At 44.7% G+C, this 18,057-nt stretch overlaps 1 protein-coding gene across 2 annotated transcripts in view; it reads right to left on the reverse strand.

Moving 5' to 3' along the window:
- The window catches only part of Crtac1 (cartilage acidic protein 1), a 141,754-nt gene that overhangs the window by 114,688 nt on the left and 9,009 nt on the right, over positions 1-18,057 (reverse strand). Inside the window, exon 2 of one of the 2 annotated variants that reach the window (XM_013017672.1) lies at positions 7,581-7,771. In XM_013017672.1, the coding sequence (XP_012873126.1) occupies positions 7,581-7,771 (191 nt within the window). Of the gene's footprint in view, positions 1-7,580; positions 7,772-18,057 lie in introns of those variants that run through there. The other variant, XM_013017673.1, reaches the window with a different exon arrangement.

Genomic DNA, 18,057 nt, shown 5'->3' on the forward strand with positions numbered 1-18,057 from the left:
GAGGCTGCAATGCTTGGTAAGAAATGTACGCATTATCCTGCCCATGCAATTGTAACCCCTCTGTACAGTATGTTCACAAATAAAATTAAATTAAATTAAAAAAAAAAAGAGTTTCACAGACTTTCCTGCCTGGGCTGGCTTTGAATCATGATCCTCAGATCTCAGCCTCCTGGGTAGCTAGGATTACAGGCATGAGCCACTGGCACCCGGCTTGATCTTTTACCTATTGAATTTGATTCCTGTGGCTGCTATGACAAATCACCACATACCTGATTGCTTAAAACAACACAAATTATCTTACAGTTCCGTGTGTGTGTGTGTATGTGTGTGTGTGTGTGTGTGTGTGTGAAGGCTAATGTGCGTCTCTTGGGTTGAAATCAAGGTATTGGTAGGGTTCTATTCTCCTAGAGGCTCTGGGGTAAGTAGTCTGTTCCTCAGCATCAAGGCTTGAACTCAGGACCTTGAGCTCTCACTCTCTCTTTTTTTTTTTTTTTGCTCATAGCTGTTACTCTACCACTTGGGCCACATTGCCAGTCCAGCGTTTTGCTAGTTAATTAGGGATAGTCTCTTGGACCTTTCTGGCTTGGCTGGCTTCAGACCACGATTCTCCAGATCTCAACCTTTTGAGTAGCTAGGATTACATGTATTTGCCATTGGTGTCTAGTTCAGGGTTATATTTTTGAGATAGGATTTTGTTATGTTGCCTCAGCAAAAAGCCTGTCTCTGCCTCTTACATAGGTATGTAACACCGTGTCTAGAATATAATTATTCAGTATTTTTGGTAGTACTGGAGATTGAACTCAGTGCCTTACATTGTTAGGCAAGTACTCTACCAGTCCTTCCTGACTCCCTTTTTCCACTTTGAAGAAACTGCCCCCTCGGATAATCCAGGATAATCTCCCCATCTCAAAGTTCTTAACTTGATCACATCTACAAAATCCCCTTTGCCGTGTAAAATAGCATATTCATGAATCCTTGGGATTTGTAATGTGAGTGTCTTTAGCTGGCCATTATTCTTGCCACCATCCTTACTGATACTCTCTTTGTATGTGTGTCTGGGGTAACCAGGACATAGAGGTCCTGGCCTTTCAGCTGGCCAGGAGGGTCTGTAATTAGGTGGGGGGAGGTGGAGGCAGCACCTGTGCCCTTGTACACCGTTACCCTGGGCTGGAGAGAAGGATGTATACATATAGCAAGAGGACATCTCTGGTAAGCCTGCCATGCACTGCTGAGTAACATTTTTAGGAGTGACCTTTTAAGAAAGGGTTAATAAGCCCTGGCTTCTTCTCCAACACGAATCTTGTTAGTATTCAGAATCAGGGACAGTCCATGCTGAACCACAGCAGAAGAACTGGTACCCGTGATCTTTCTTCTATGATGCCGACAACAATGAATCTCAGGGTTAAGGGTGACCCATTTATGAAATATATTTTTGCAGAAGAAGCTTTAGAGGAAGTCCTTCCTGCAGTTTGAATTAGAAAGTATTGAAGTTTTCAACAGCAGCAGCTTCTTTTGCTGATGGAGAATAGTCCCTTTCCCCTTCTTGGAACTATTAATTCTAAATTGATACAGTCCAGGCCATGGAACCTATGTGATTGTAACCATCATGAGTGCTCAAAATAGTTGTTGGACTGAATAAATACCCAAGCTTATCTTGTTTATTTTTTAGCCTATCAATAAATAGAAAAAAGACTGAACCCAGAAGCAATTTGGTGATGTCTATTAAAATTTAAATCATACCTATCCTTAATCTAGCATTTTCGCTTCTGGAAAAATGTTCCACTTTTTCCTAGAGATACACTCACATATGTGTGTGAGAATGTACCCGCAGCATGGTCTTGTTCACAATGGTACAGATTCAAACAGCTAAAATGTCACTTGAGGACTGGTGAAATGCATGAGGTACATCCATACTGGGAAACTTGAAAAAACATCAACATTTCAGTACATTTATATATTTGACTACTTTACACAGTGAGAAACAAGCAGAACAGTATGTACCAGTGTGATCCCTCCCCCATCATGTATCTTCATGAGATATATTACATACATATATCAGAAAAATCGATATAACATAGACTATCTTTATCTCTCTCTATATATAACATGGGAATTTCTAGACGCATAAATGCCAAAATGAAAGCAGTTGAAATGATCAGATGGGGATAGGCAGGGATGGGGTTAGGAAGGGATAGGGTAGAAAAGGGGGATGTGTGGCTGGGAAGGTGGCTCAGTGGTAGAGCGCTTGCCTCTCATGCATAAGGCCCTGGGTTTGATTCCTCAGCACCACATAAGCAGAAAAAAGCTGTAAGTGGTGCTGTGGTTCAAGAGCTAGGGTGCTAGCCTTGAGCTGAAGAAGTGTCCAGGCCCAGAGTCCAGCCTCCATGACAGACAAGAAATTAAAAAAAGAGAGTGAAAAGAGGTAGGTGTGTGTGTGTGTGTGTGTGTGTGTGTGTGTGTTTACCTTCATCTTTAGTGTGTGTGTTTTTTTCTTCAGCTAAACATGTTTAAATGTAGTTAAAAGTAAACTATATGTTGTTAAAGAACAAACAGAACAAATGGTGATCAAATCCATTACAATGTTATATTTTACAAACAAGGATTGAAAGTTTAAAAATGTTTACTCTCACTTTTGCTAAAAGCATATATTCACATATGTTTAAGATATATATAATATTTCTATGTATAGTATACCTATTGACTATACCTGTCTCTATCTACACCTGCATACATGTATCTCTAAGGTATGTGTATCTATTAAAACTATAATGGTATATATCAACTGCTGTTTGGGTTAAAATCATAAACACCCTATTCTTTCTCATTGTTATTATTTTTAAATGGAAAAAAAATCTCCTAGATAATCATGATTAATCTGGCAATTGAGTAGAGTTTGCCTTTTACATAATTCAATTAACTTGAGTAAATTAAAAAAGTTTCCTGACGTAGTTGCGGAATTAAGAGGAAAATAAAAACGCTGCTTTACAAGATGTGGCGTCCCTTTAAACGAAACCCTCCCAAGTGTGAAGACTGCGTTAAGGTTTTACCAAATGAATGCTCTTTGTGTAGGGGGAAAAAAAACCGGATCTCAACCGTGATTGAAACTTTACAACCACCACAATCTCCCCTATTTGAGCAAACTCCTGCTGGAGACTGGCCAGGCAGGGGTGGGGTGGGAGATCACCTCGGACCTGGGGAGGGCTGCGTGGGGCGGGGAAGGGGAGGAAGGAAGCCTCGGCCCTGAGAGCATGATGCCCAGACCGACGCCTGAGACCGGAGATTGGGTGTTTAGTTCCACCCAGAAAAGGGGGAGAGACACGGAGCTTTCCATCTGCCCCGAGAACCGTCCTGAAGACCCTCCAAGGTCTGTGCGTGCGTGGCTGTCTCTGGGGGTGATCAAATCCTCCCCTTGGCCCTGCAGGGAGGCGGCTGCGCGCAGACCCGCAATCACGCAACCTGCCGGTTCGCAGATCAGCCCTCCACATGCGGAGACACTCGCCCAGCTGTGGCTGAGGAGCCCGAGCCGGCCCCTTCCCGCCCCCATCCCCCGCAGAACAAAGGGCGGTCATTTCCCCGCTCCTCCCCGAGTCGGAGGCACGCACACGCCTTCCATCACAATTAACTCCTGAATCCGAAACACAACACACACACACCCGCAACACGCTCAAAATCAATGCCGTCAATACCCAGAACGAGGATACCGTAAAAGCAAAACAAAACACACCGATTCCAAGAGTAAATACTCCAGGCAACGGGGCACACGCCAAGGTCAACAAATCCAAGACAAGTTCAAGTACCAGAGCCTTATAAACTGAAGAGCTGGCCAGGATCCCCCAGGGGTTGCAAAAGTAAAATGCCTTCAGGGGCCAGGTAATGGAAAGATCTATAAGATAATAGAGAAGGGGACTTGCCAGGACCAGGACGCAGGTGCCCCAGCTAAAGCCATTCGAATTCAATTTTTAAAAATTTCAACTCCTGCTACGTGATTCTTACGCAGAGTGTACCATCCGGAAACCGAATTAAATATGGGCGCGGGGGAGATATAACAGAGTCAAAAATCAGAAATGTTTTCAAGGGGGTCCATGTGGGATGAAAGGCAGGATGGTGACCACTTGGTCTATAGTTTGAAAGGCAGGAGCCAAACAAAAGCTAAAAGGAAATGACTCATTGGGTTCAAATACGAGCTTCCAGATGACTGGTGTGTGTGGCGTTATTGGAAGGCAAAGGATGGACCAAATGTCCTCCTTCCCAAGGTCCTGATTTAAATATGTCTGTAGAGTCAACTCTTGGTGATCCTATTCCCAAAGGGGAAGACAGTGACAAATCATCCTAAGCTGGAGATAATAAAAAGTTATATTTGCCTTTGGAATGTAGTTTGGTACTTAAATTAGAACACGTCTTCCTGATGCTTTGAGAATTCACAATGATTCCACAACAGCCACAAAGAAACCCTGACCTGGAGCTGGGAGGCTGCCCAATTTCGCCATCCTGTCCTCCATGTAAATCTCATTAGCCTTTTCTGCAAGTGAGTAGCAAATACATCCTTCAGAGATGCAGTAGCTCAAGCTTTCTCAGACAGAGGCTGCTTGATATAATCTTTCCTTGGGACAAAAGACCAGGGTCTTTCTGAATGGCAGACCCAGGTTCAAAACCCTGTATGGTCTGGTTCCTGTTTCCAGGGGGATGATTACCAGAGTCTTACAAGCTCCACAGTAAGCAGCAAGCTAGACAAAGTCTATTCTAAGCTGACTACAAAAAAAACAATCTGTTCACAAAGGACATAAAAGCAAAGTTGATGAATTCCTTGAAGGGAAAGAAGCCTTCACAGAAGAGGAAGATGAAATACAGGCCCAGGATCAGAAAGGAAGCTGCATGATCAGGAAATGCAGGTGTCATCTCCTGCACATGGAACGGTGGAGACCTGTGCTTGAAGCTAACGCTCTCCTAGGAACTGACCTCAGTAATAGGTTTTTGGGAAGCATAAGCACTGCCTTTGACCTAGAAATGACAAGCAGACACTGAAAATTCTGCCATCAAACATTTCTTCCAAAACAGACGGGGTCAGGACCAGCTTAGGGGTGGGGGGGGAGGGGAAGAGACCTTCTCTATTCTATTCTTTGCAGCTGAAAGTGAACTACAGAGAGGGTGGTACAGCCTGTGACTATGGCATCAGCCTCCCTTGGAGACAGGTGCCAAGAAAGGAGAGGGGGACAACAATAATAAAAGAGAACTGTGAGGGATCTTGTGTCTTTGAAGAGTAAGCAACAGCAGGCAGGCCAAGGGAACCAGAAGGTACACTGGGGCAAATCATGGGAACAGAGTGAGCCTTTCCATGTATGCTAGGCAACTCAAGCTACTGAAATCTGAGTTGCCTTTCCTGTGGAGACGGAGACTTTCCATAGGCTTGGTCTGGTAGCTTCTATCAGGTGTCCTGGTCCCAGAAAGCGAGGAAAAGAGGGTGAAGGGATTTCCTTTTCATATCTTAGGCCTTATTTTGTTCATATTAATTTGTGAAGAAATAAGATTGTACCATTGTTGAGATGACAGGAGAGCACATTCCTCATAGTAATTCAGGGGAGAGGTGGGAGGAGGGAAGGAAATCACCTGAGGCTCTCTGTCTAAAGCCTACCAGGACAAGGCTGGAGTCACTAAGGAGTAGTCAGGGCCAATCAGAGCATCTCAGAAATGAATCAAAGTCCTTGGCTCTGGGAATCAGGTTGAACAAAGGCTTTGCCAGGAGGATTTCTCCCTGATTCAGATTCTGCCTGGGCAGTGACAGGGTTTAACCCAGGCCTGTAATGCTAGTCAACTCCCCTCCAATGAAATGGGCAGCCACCACGATTCCTACTTCCTTTTTTCGCTGTCATATTCTGCTCTCTAGTTTTTCCTTCTGAAGGCACAGAACAGAACTATCCAATCTACATGTGGCTCTTTTATTAAAATTAAAACAAACTAGGAATTCAGTTTAACATGTGCTTTATGTGCATAACAGCCACACATGGACAACACCAACATACAACACTGATGTCATCACAGCAAGTTCTATTGGGTGGCACAGGTATGTAGGTCTCCCTTTTTGAAGATCTAAAATCTAATCCCTCTCCTCTTTACACAGTAGAAGAAATGAATAATGAGAGATAAAGCTGGAGGTAGAACTGTGGCTTGAGTGGTAGAGCACCAGCCTTGAGCTAAAAAGCTAAGAGACAGCACCCAGGTCCAAAGTTCAAGCCCAGTATCAAAAATACTAGGAACAACAATGAGAGAAATAACGCCCATTGCAAAGTATCTTTGCTATCCATGGTTACCACCGACCCTCAGGACTGTCTTATGAAGCAGACAGGGAAAATTCGGATGTGTCCATTTTATAGAGGAAGAAAGTGGATCTGTAGAAGCTAAATGAATGCACAAAGTTTGCGACTTCTGGGTTAGGTATGGGTAAAATTTTAACCAGTTCTTCCAATACCAAGGTCAATGCTTTTTCACTGTTTCATGCAGATGTTAGAAATAATGTTACCTGCCAGGTACTTTTTTTTCTGAGCTACCACAAAAGCTCAGGCCTCCAGAATGAGGTCGACAGGCCCCTGTAGTGTTTTTATTGATTGGCTGATTTTTTGAAGTGATAACTAAACTTTGTACAGTGTACTTTGGCAGCTCAAGTTAGGAAGCCAGGAGGTTCAAGTCCTGACTCATCCACTTACTATTTATTGAGTTGACAGAGAGCCAGCTGCTTACTGTCTCTAAACCTCAATTTCCTTTTCTCTAAATGGGGATTATGGTGTAATCAGGAGGATGAAATAAGATGATATATGGTGTCTGACACATGTTAGTGTTCAATAAATGATAATAATCAATGGTAACTGGCTAAATTTACAATGTATTGTAATGTGTACAAGCTTATTAAGCTTCAGGACCCCCTTTATAGATGATCTTTCAGTAAGAGACTGACTTAAGGTTATACAACTAGAAAGCTATGCACCTAGAGCATGACCTCATGTTTGAACTTCTAGTCTCTGCTTTCCTTGCAAGACAATGATTTTTTTTTAGGGGAGAAGGGAGTAGTGGGTACTAAGACATGGCCAGAGGAAGCTTAGTAATCCCTCTTGATTTCCATCTTCTCTTCTTCTTTGGACAATTAATTTTGCTTGGTCTCCTGTCAAGTGCTCCACAAGCCAGCAGTTAGCATTGTCTTCTGCCATGACTGGTGCCCTTCAACTACCTCTGTAAAGGTCTTACCCCCTGTCCCCCCCAGGGAAGGAATGAATTACCTTCATGACCAAGGAGGCTTAAATGTGACAAAGGGACAATCCCTAGGGATTGTCCTAGGGAGACCTGTAGAATAAACAGCCTTTTTTCAAGCTATCCTCCATCCCAACTTCTTGCTAGGGTAAAGGTCAAATGCATAGCATCCCAGAACCCCTAGACAAGCCAGCCAGGCTGTAGCTAAGCTACTGAGGATCAGCCCTGTGAGTAAGAATGTGCATTGCCCCAAGTCTCTGGCTTTTGGAGTTGCTTGTTATACAACCATAGCATAGCAAAAGCTGATTAATATATCTGTCAAACTCAGGGTAAGAGGCACTTACCCCGCCACCACGATCTCAAAGTCCCCATCGTGGTCCACATCAGTCACTGCCACACCGTAGTTAAGCTGGGTGGGGTTGCTGTCATAGTCAGGGGGTAGAACAGAGTTGGTGATTGCAGTGAACATGGGTTCAGTCCGCTGGGACCCCTCAGTGGGGGGCAGAAACCACAGTAGCAGGAACATCCTGAATACCTGAAATGCAAAGTTACAACACTTACTGAAAGATCTTGGAGGCTAGCAACTGGGAGAATCTAGTCTCAGTATTGCCTTTGTTCCTGGGATGGGTAGGTAGGGATGTGGGGAGGAGGGTTAGTAATTCTTGGGCTGCTGTGTTTTCACAAGCCCTGCCCATGGACCCCTTCCTATAAGCTAAAACCTGCCTCCAGCTACCCTTATACCACTCTGCTTTCTTCTTTAGTGCAGCACCCATCACTGAATGACATGCATTATCATTTACTTAGTCATTACACTTACTGCCTGTCTTCCTCTGCCAGAATATAAACTCCACCTGGGCAAAGATCTTTATTTATTCACTGATATACACAAAGCCAAAGACCAGGCATGTAAGAGGCACTCACTACATATTTGTGAAAGAGAGGAAGGAAGGAAAGAAGAAAGGAAGGAAGGAAGAAAAGAAGGAAGGAAAGGAAAGAAGGAAGGAAAGGAAAGAAGGAGAAAAGGAAGGAAGGAGACATATGTATAAGTATATACATCTTCCATATTCTTGGGGAAATACTATGAGAATGTAGATTGGAAGCAGTACAGAAGTGGAGGCAGACCCCCATGCTATCTAGGTCTAGGACAACAAAGGTGTTATCTCAGCACTGTTCCAGATCTATTACTTTCTGATATCCTAGAGGTATCCTGGCAGAGTCTACAAGCCAAATCCCTCTCTAGGGCAGCTGGCAGCCATTGCCTTCAGACCAAGAAGCAGTCAGTCAGGGGATGCATTCCAGCAAGGTCTGGAGAGTAGCACATCATTCACTTGGAGAAATTAAACCATTGCATGCGTGTTTTATTATAAATTAATTATGTATAATGCATTGTATAATTCATTATTATATCTCTAACATAACTCAGGGTGTTGCCAAGCAGCCTGGGGCCATGGGAGCCAGTGGCACTTACCCAGGAGACAGAAGAGAATGGCCAGGAAGGTGGCAGGATTCCACCCCTTCTGAGTATAGCAAGGAAGACACAGAACTACGCAGATGGAGCCACCCAGAGACTGCCTGCAGGTGCAGAATTGGACCTCACAGTGGTTCCAAAGGCTCACTGGGATGAGGCCTATGGAGCCTGTGCAGGTCCGTTGCTGGCAGGCTAAGCACCACCTGCCTTCAGAAAACAGCAAACTTCTTTCTGATGGGACTTCTACTGCTGGCTTGTCAATGCATCTGGCAGCTGAGAGCAAGGCTGAGTGAAGCTGACGTCTTAATGAGGGAAGAACAAGAAAGATCTGAAGACTGTCTCCCCATATGGAGACAGATGCTTCTGCCAACAAATGAGCTTGCTCCAGGTCAAGGACCCGGAGACCAAAATGAGGGGCTCAGGCACTGCCTTCAGTGCTAAAGAAGATCAGAAGACTCTCTGATGGCCTTGCTGGAAATGCTGGAAAGACTTAGGGGCAGGGCTCCAATGGTCAGGCAGAAACCTAGGGGCGTCTTCCCTGGAAGGAGGTTCTTGTAGCATGATCAGAGGATGCATGCTGGCAGAGTGAGGTCATCCCAAATTACACCTACCTACATCTGAATGAGACATCCTTCTCTACCAGGCTGTCTAATCACTAAAGCCAAATGCATCCCTACCAGAGTTCTGACTTGGCAGGAAGTTTGATTGGATAAAAGAAACTCATAATTGGTTTAATGAACAGCTAGGGGCATGGGGGAAGAGAAAGAAGATTTAATAGCCAGTGTAGACATGCTGAAATGTAGCATGGATTCGAAGGTCACTAGACTCTTTTTAAGATGTGACCCCCTATTGAAAGGACAACAATGAACTCCAACTTGAGCGCCAAATCCTATTGATTAGTAGTGGCTAAAAAGAGCAATTGGCTTATAACACCTGCCAGGGTCCTGAAAGAGAAAAAGGGCTTGTGTATGCCTTCTAGAAGCTAGTTATTTCCTTTTAGAACTCATACCTGCAATTTGGATCTCTTTCTACCAGGGACCAGGTCCTATTAGGGAAATTGGAGACTAACTGGTAGAAAAAATTTTTCTAACACCATGAGAGGCAAGAACTATGATCTACCCTCTTGATGTTTGTCTTTTCTCTGAAAAGCAGAACTTGGAATTAAAGGAGCTATGTGAAGAGACATTGTAGGCGATCCATTTCCAGATAAATAACTTAGAGCAAGATGAAAAGGAAATTGTGTACTTCTAATTTACTTAGTGATCTTGACAAGTTACTATCTCATTGGGTCCCAGCTCTCTACTCCAAAAAAAAGTTTGTGAGGAGATCAGTAAGGCTCTTGAATTTCAGGCTCTAAAATGCTATGATGGATGAAAGCATTTGTTGAGAAGACTTCCAGCAGTCTCTCTTCTGACCCTACCAACTTCTTCTACAAACTTCACCCCGCATAGATTTCTGCTGAGTGTATTTTAACATATTTTGAGCAAAATAGTTTTCTAGTGAGGTCTTCAAAAGGGCCAGGGTTGGAAAGAAACAAGTCATTATTAGTGTGGGTAAACTAGTGGATGGATCTCCCAGGAGGCTGGGGGATGGGGCAGGAAAAATGCATTCCTCATTCTTCCACCAGGCCAAAGATACTCCATGCACTCACCACTGGGGCTGCTCAGGATCAGGTAAAAGTTAGCTTGTAAGCAGTAGTTTGGCTTGATGGTGGATCAGGAACTATGATGGTGAGAAAGTGTACCTTATAAATCTCTACCAACTCCTCTCAGAGCTCAGAAGGAGGACATTGTTGGCTACTCGGCAGTGGACCACAGAACCAAAAGCATCCATGCCATTTGGGAATCTGTTAGAAATGCAGAACCTAGGCTCCACCTGAGGCCTCATAAGTAAGAATATGCATTTTTGACATGATGTCAGGTGATCTGAATGTACATTAAAATTGGAGAAACATTGCTCAGTCTCAACTGCACATTGAAATCATTTGGGGAGCTATAAAAAATTCTCATGCCTGACAATGATCTCTTGGATAAGACATCAAAAGCACAAGCAACAAAAGAAAAACTGGATGAAATGAGCTACATATACCAAAATTAAAGACTTTTGTGCACCAAAGGACACTATCTAAGGAATGAAAAGGTAACCCACAGAAAGGGAGAAAAACATTTGCAAATCATACATCTGATAAGGTATTAATATCCAGACTGTAACAGTAAAAAACTTCTACAACAAAACAACAAAAATAATGAAACCACCTGACTCAAAATGTGGGTAAGGCCTTGAATACACATTTCTCCAATGATGTCCAATAGGAAAAGAAAACATCAGAAATTATGTAATAAATTAAAATAACCCATGTTTATTTATCATTTCACATCTTTGAAGATGGTTACAATTACCAAGAAAATAAAAATATTGATGAAGATGTGAAGATATTGGAATTTGTGTGCATTGCTGGTAGGCACGTAAAGTGGTCCAGCCACAGTTCTTCAAAAGTTTGAAAATATGACCAGGTGCCAGTGGCTCACATCTGTAATCCTAGTTACTAAGGAAGCTAAGATCTGAGGATCAAGATTCAAAGCCAGCTCGGGCAAGAAGGTCCGTGAGATTCTTACCTCCAATTAACTACCAGAAAACCGGAAGTGGCTCTGTGGTTCAAGTGGTAGAGTGCTCGCCTTGAGCTGAAGAGCTGAAGGACAGCACCCAGTTCAAGCCGCACAAACTGACAAAAAAAGTTTGAAAAAATGGAGCTGGAGGTATGGCTCAAGCGCTCTACCACCTGCCTAAGCTTAAGGCCCTAAGTTCAGTTGCCAGTGTCACTAAAACAAAAAAAAAAGGAAGAAAGAAAAAATAGGATTATTGTATCATCTATCAATTCCACTTCTGTACTCTCCTCCAAAAAATGGTCTGCATTTGCAAACCAGTGTTTATATCAACATTATTCATGATGTTAAAAGGTGGAAACAATGTGAGTCAATAAATGGATGAATGGATAAACAAAATGTAGTACACAAATACAATGGAATATTATTCATCCTCAAAAAGGAAGAAAACTCTGACACAGGCTATTATGTGGACGAATCTCAAAGCCATTTTGCTAGGTGAAGTAAGTAAACATGGGACAGACATTGTTTGATTTCGCTTAGATGAGATACATGGAGGAGTCATGGGTCAAAGTAAAGAATATGGTTTCTTGGTGGTGGGGAAAGGAGGAATGGGGAGATGAAGAAGTTCTGGAGATGTCTGGTGGTGATGGCTGTAGTCATGTGAGGGTACTTCACATCACTGAGTTGTACCCTTAAAGAAGAATTAGTGCCTAGGTCTATCTCATTAAATATTCTGACTTAATTGGCCTAGGATACAGTCTTAGGCATTATATTTTTTAAAGTTCCCACATGATTCTAATTAGTTGCAAAATTTGAGAAATGCTGTTCTATACGAGCGCTTCATGCGTCTCAAACATTAATGTGCCCATGAATCACCTGGTGGTCTTGTTAAAATGCAGATTCTGATTCAGTAACTTTGCCATACAGGCCCAACTTTCTATATTTATAACCAGCTCCATAAACCACACACTGAATAGCAAGGTTCTATACCACAGCTCCCTAAGCCCGGAAACCGGGCTGTATACTACAGTGAAAGTACAAGATTGGTTCAAGAATCTTCTTTGCCTAAAGATCTAGGGAGTTTTTAAATCAAACACAGGACCGTATGATCTGCAGGGCTGCCCAGGCTCCATTCATCTTTATATTCTCCAAGTATACACTCCATGTTATGTTCTGCTCAAGTGCTAGGGAATGACTCTAATTTTTTACAAAGAGGAGAAAGAGGGCGAGGGTTGGAGCTAGAGAGGTCAGGTCAAAGAGACAAGAGGAGAGACCATCAAAGAGCAGAGCCCAGAAAAAATGGGTCATGGACAGTCATTTGCAGACCAAGAGAGAGATGCATGCCATTGCTTTCCCAGGGACCATTGTAGGAGGTGCTCTATTAATATTTGTTAAAGGAAGGAAGGAAAAAAGGTATTCAAATGATTATATGAATCAGCAGAAACGGCTTGCAACTTGTCATAGGTGTCTAAGGACTGTTCTTTTCTAAAACAATGCTTGCTTGACAATCACTTGAGGATCTCGTTCAGATGCAGATTTGGATTTAGGTGGTTTGTACAGCTAACACACTGTCAAGTGATGCCCAGTCTGCTAAGCTATAGACCATACTTCTAACTTTCAGACCAATGGCTCCTGCCTCCCACTGACCATAAGACTCACCTGGGAGCCCTGGGGCATTTGCTGCTGCTGGATTCTTGGGTAGATATGTGATTCCATTGGTCTAGGATGGTGTCTGGATGCTGTATTTGTGTGTGTGTGTGTGTGTGTGTGTGTGTGTGTGTGTGTGTGTGTGTGTGTGTGCATGTGTATATGTGTATATTAGTGTACTGGGGCCTTGAACTCAGGGCCTGGACATTATCCCTTAGCTGTTTCACGCAAAGCTGGTGCTCTACCACTTGAGCCATACCTCCACTTCAGGCTTTTTGTTACTTTATTGGAGATAAGAGTCTCATAGACTTTTCTGCTTGGGATGGCTTTAATCCTCAGATCTCAGCATCCTGAGCAGATAGCACCACAGACATGAGCCCCTGGCACCCAGCTCTGGATGCTGTATCTTTTTAGAAAGTGGCTGTATGATGCCAATGGACAGTCTAGGATGAAAACCACTGCCCCAGACTTGTGGTCCCCCAGTGGGAGTACATACTGCAATCTGATTTGATGTGAAAGATGTTTCTGCTAACGAAATTCATCATGGGCTTGTTGAAGTCTATGAAGAAAATCTATTTAGCTAGAGAGTGTCAAGAGAGGCAGGGGATATGAGGTTTAAGGATGTGAGCAGAGCAGGTGGATACTGCCGGGAGCAGAAGACAGCAGGAGCCCACAGTGACCTCGCGGACCTTGCGTTTGATATGGCTCGCTTGGGGCGTCTCCTGTCACACAACTGTGAACATACGAATCCTTCAGGAAAACAGGTAGAAAAGTTAAAAATAGAATAGAAAAGTGGGTTAAAGGGACTATTTTTGTTTTCTTGAATGTTTGCGTATCAACCACCTACTATGTATTAGAAGACTGAGTGGCATCAGGAGCCAGTGTCTTACATCTATAATCCTAGCTACTCAGGAGGCTGAGAGCTGAGTATTACAATTCAAAGCCAGCCCAGGCAGACAAGTCTGAGAGGCTCTTCTCTCCAATTAACTAGCAAGAAGCTGGAAGTAAGAGGTGAGGCTCAAGTGGTAGAGCATCAGCTGTGAGCGAGCCCTGAATTCAAGTCCCAGTACTGGGAGGAAAAAATGGAATACAGAGTGGTGGTACTCATGGACAGAGTAGCTCTGGAGTAGTGCACAGAATACATAGCCTATACGGGTACGAATACTACTAGTATTGTAATACACAGCAGGAAGTAGTCCGTGTACTGTTTGCTAGAGATGCAGTGAGTTCCAGAAACTCAAAGATGAACAAAACCTGGTCCTTGCCTCACAAAGGAACCTTCCCCACAGGCAGCAGAGCAGGCATGGCAGGGCCTCCAGCTCTGAGCAGCCCAGAAGAGGTTTTTGGGCCGAGGGGTGTGGGGTCAGAATTAAAGCTGGCTCACCAAGGGATCTGCAAGGCAGCTGTGGGGAAAGAAGAAGGGTCCTCCTAAGAGCCAGAGACATGGGCCTTGTGTTGCAGGTTGTGAGAATTGCTTCGCAATAATAATTGCTTTAAAATGCTCCATAAGCGAACTTTTTGAACAATCCTCAGCAAGATGTGTAAAAGAGAAGGAGCCCAAAGCTTGGAGTCAGCGCCCTGGATGTGGATCTGAAGTCCACTGCAAAGATGCTAGTGTGACCTTAGGTATGTCTTCCCACCTTCCTGATCTTGGATGTCCCCATCTGTAACAGGTCTTATCATTTGGCCCCAGGTGATCAAGGGTCAAGCGAGCCCCAAGGAAGGCCTGCCAGGGGTCCAGAGAGGCAGCCTGGGTGCCCCTGCCCTCCCCTATTGGGAGGGAACAGAAATTCTTCCTTCTAGCATTGGCTCTTGGTCATGTGCAACCAAACTCAGTTTTCTATGTCCTCGGGACTTTCCTGAAATTGGGTCTGAAAACTGGTAACCAAGCAACCTGGTTTCTCTGCCATGGGGTCAGGCAGCTGCAGAAGAGGCTTCCAGGACAATTTCCAGGGCAAGCAGTTCTTCTGCAATTACCAAAAGAGCAAGGACATACCCTACACTCTGGCGAAAGCGAGAGGCCAAATGTTGGGAACAAGCAAAAGAACGCAGACCCTTTCAGACATGTGTCAGAGAGCGGAGACACAAGGGAGATTAGCAGTGGCAGGAACACTGTACCCCGTGTAGGCTGGACCACCAGATCCACCAAAGAGCTCCTGGAAGGCCAGTAACACTGGAGAAAAGCTGACCGAAGCTGTCCCAGCTCAGTCACCCTCTGCCACACTTCCTGCTGACCAGACACAAACCTGTCCTTGTCTTAGGTGCTGAGGTCATGGGGAGAAAGTTATTCAGCCTTTGCAGGACAGAGTAAGAGCTTCTGTGGAGGAGGAGTCACAGAGAGATCTAAGTGATATCGTGGGGAAACTAGAAGGACTTTCCAGAGGGAATGTTCTGTGGCTAGGCTTTGAAGAATGCTAAGAAGTTGGCTGGACAAGGAGAGGAGGAGGAGGAAGGAAAAGCAACGCAGAGTGGACACTTGAAAGATATAGGAATCCATCTGTTATTCTTACCTGCCCTCAAGGACTGCCCATCTCCAGGCCTACTGCCTGGGTCCCAAGTTAGGAAGGAGCAGCCATACTGTGGTTCTCTACCAGACCCTCTAGGAGACATCTGTCAACGTTTTGATAGTCAAACTAGGGAAGATGGTGCTCCTGGCACTCAGTGCATAGAAATTAGCGATGCTGTTGAATGCCCTACAATGCCCCAAGACAGACCCCAGAACAAAGAATGATCCCACTGTGAATCAGTGAGCTATGCTTCTGAGAACTCATGGCCCAGCGCAACCTGCTGACCATTTTGAAAGAGCTGGGCTCGGTGCACCCTCTCTGTACCTGATCCCTGCAGAGGTCACTCACCCTGGCCTGCATCCCAACCACAGGGAGGAGTACACTCAGCAAGCCTGATGTACCCCATGCCCACGCCTGCCAAACATTCGCATCAGTGTCCTAGGTACATTTCATCTCCAGCTGATTGAGCCCTGTCTACCACCTGCCAAATCAAGGTAGGAAAGTGAATGCCAGTATCACTGGCATTCAAACTCCACATGGCCCCACTGGCTGGAAACCTGGTGTCATGCTTCTGCATTCTTTAAAACCACTGGGAGAGGGAGAGTGGAATGGTTCCCCATCCCGGTGGCTGGGGATCTGCACACCTGAGCTTGCTAACTCCTCCCCTCTCTTCTCATCTCGCCTGCTTCCACGTGGCTGTCAGAGCTCCCTTTCCAGGCCTCAGAACTGACCATGTGGTTCTTCAGTCAAGTTCATAGCCAAATCCACTCATGCAGTAAAAACAGAGAGTAACACGAGTAACACCACCCACCTGCCTGCCTGTGGCCAGCACTACTCTCAGCCTTCATGTGCATGACTCATTTAATCCTGACAGGAACACCGTGGCATAGCTACTACCACTGTCCTCATTTTAAAGATAAGGAAGTGAAGGCACAAAGAGGCTAAGTAACTTACCCAAGATTACATAGCTAGGACTTGGGATTTCTGTTTAAGCAAATGAGCTACAGAATGTATGTTCTTAGACACTATACTAATTTCTCTTATTACACAAAACTTGTCTTATGCCGAGATGGAACACTGTAGCCTGGGGAAGCTGGGGAAGGCCCAGAACAGAGGCAGTAGTGAACTGATCCGAGGGGCAAATGGAGACTGTGCTCTGGGATGAGGAGACAGCATATGCATGATGGAAAGGCCAAATAATGGGGGAAAGATGCAGCCCAGCAGGCTGGGAGAGAATGGAGGCCTCCTGAGGGACATGAACCAAAGATTCATGGTGTGGTAAAAAGAATATGGTAAGGTTAGCTGTGATAGTGTACTTGCCTAACATGCCTAATGCCCCAAGTTCAATCCCTGGCACTGAAGAGAGAGGAAGGAAAGAAGGAAGGTAGGCAGGCAAGCAGGCAGGCAGGAAGGAAGGAGACAAAAAGAAAGGAAGAATAAAGGTAGGAGCTGGTGGTTCATGCCTATAATTCTAGCTATTTGGGAAGCTGAGATTGGGAAGATTGCAGTTCAAGACCAGCCAGGACAAGTAATTTTTTTTTCACTCCTTAACCCACAACTAGGCACTGTGGCATGCACCTGTTCCTCCCCATGGGAGGCTGTGATTAAGAGAACCATGATTCCAGGCCAGCCTTGGAAAAAAAGAGTCCACAAGACTTCCATCTTTTTATTTTTATGTTTTGGTCAGTCAAGGGGCTTGAACTCTGGCTGTGGGCACTGTCCCTGAGCTCTTCAGCTCAAGGTAAGCACTCTACCAACCACTTGAACCACAGTGCCACTTCTGGTTTTCTGGTGGTTAACTGGAGATAAGACTAATGGACTTTCCTGCCCAGGCTGGGTTTGAACTGCAATCCTCAGATCTCAGTCTCCTGATAGCTAGGATTACAGATGTGAGCCGCCAGTACCTGGCTAAGACTTCCATCTTACCAGTGGGAAGCTGGACATGGTAGTGCATGCCTGTGATCCCAGCAATGACAGGAAACGGAAAGGAAGTGGATCACAGCTTAGGCACATGCCAGGACCAGAAGCAGGACACTTATCTCAAAAATAACCACTGAACAACAGGGCTACAGCCATGACTACTGTAGAACTACAGGCCCAGGAAACATGAGATTCTGAGTTTAAACTCCAGTACCACCAAGGGGGTGGGGGTGGGGGTGGAGAATGCAGTAGTCATACACAGGGTGCAGGAGGTATATGGGAGCGCATGAGAGGTCTGGGCTGGAAGCAGAAAGGACATTTGGACAGTTGGGGAGGTGAATATTGTGACCCCAGTGAGAGAAAAGCCTGAAGCTGCTATTCACTCAGTCGTTAGGATTGCTTGTGTACCTGCTCCATGTCAGAGCACTAGGTATACAGTATACAGAGCTAGGACTGTGCTAGGTACTAGAGAAACACTGAGAATAAGAAAAAGCCTTGCCCTATGGAACACGCATCCCAAGGTCCCAATTCTTTCTCCACCAGATCCTCCACACTGCCAGCCTGGAAGAACTCTACATCTCTGTACCCCACCCCACCCCATCCCTACACATTTTCCATCTTCCTCAATACCAAGGAAATATGAAATCTGTGGCTTCCTTCACCTGGAGATGTG

Source organism: Dipodomys ordii, unplaced genomic scaffold (genome assembly GCF_000151885.1).
Source record: "Dipodomys ordii isolate 6190 unplaced genomic scaffold, Dord_2.0 Scaffold36, whole genome shotgun sequence".
Taxonomy (NCBI): Eukaryota; Metazoa; Chordata; class Mammalia; order Rodentia; family Heteromyidae; genus Dipodomys; species Dipodomys ordii.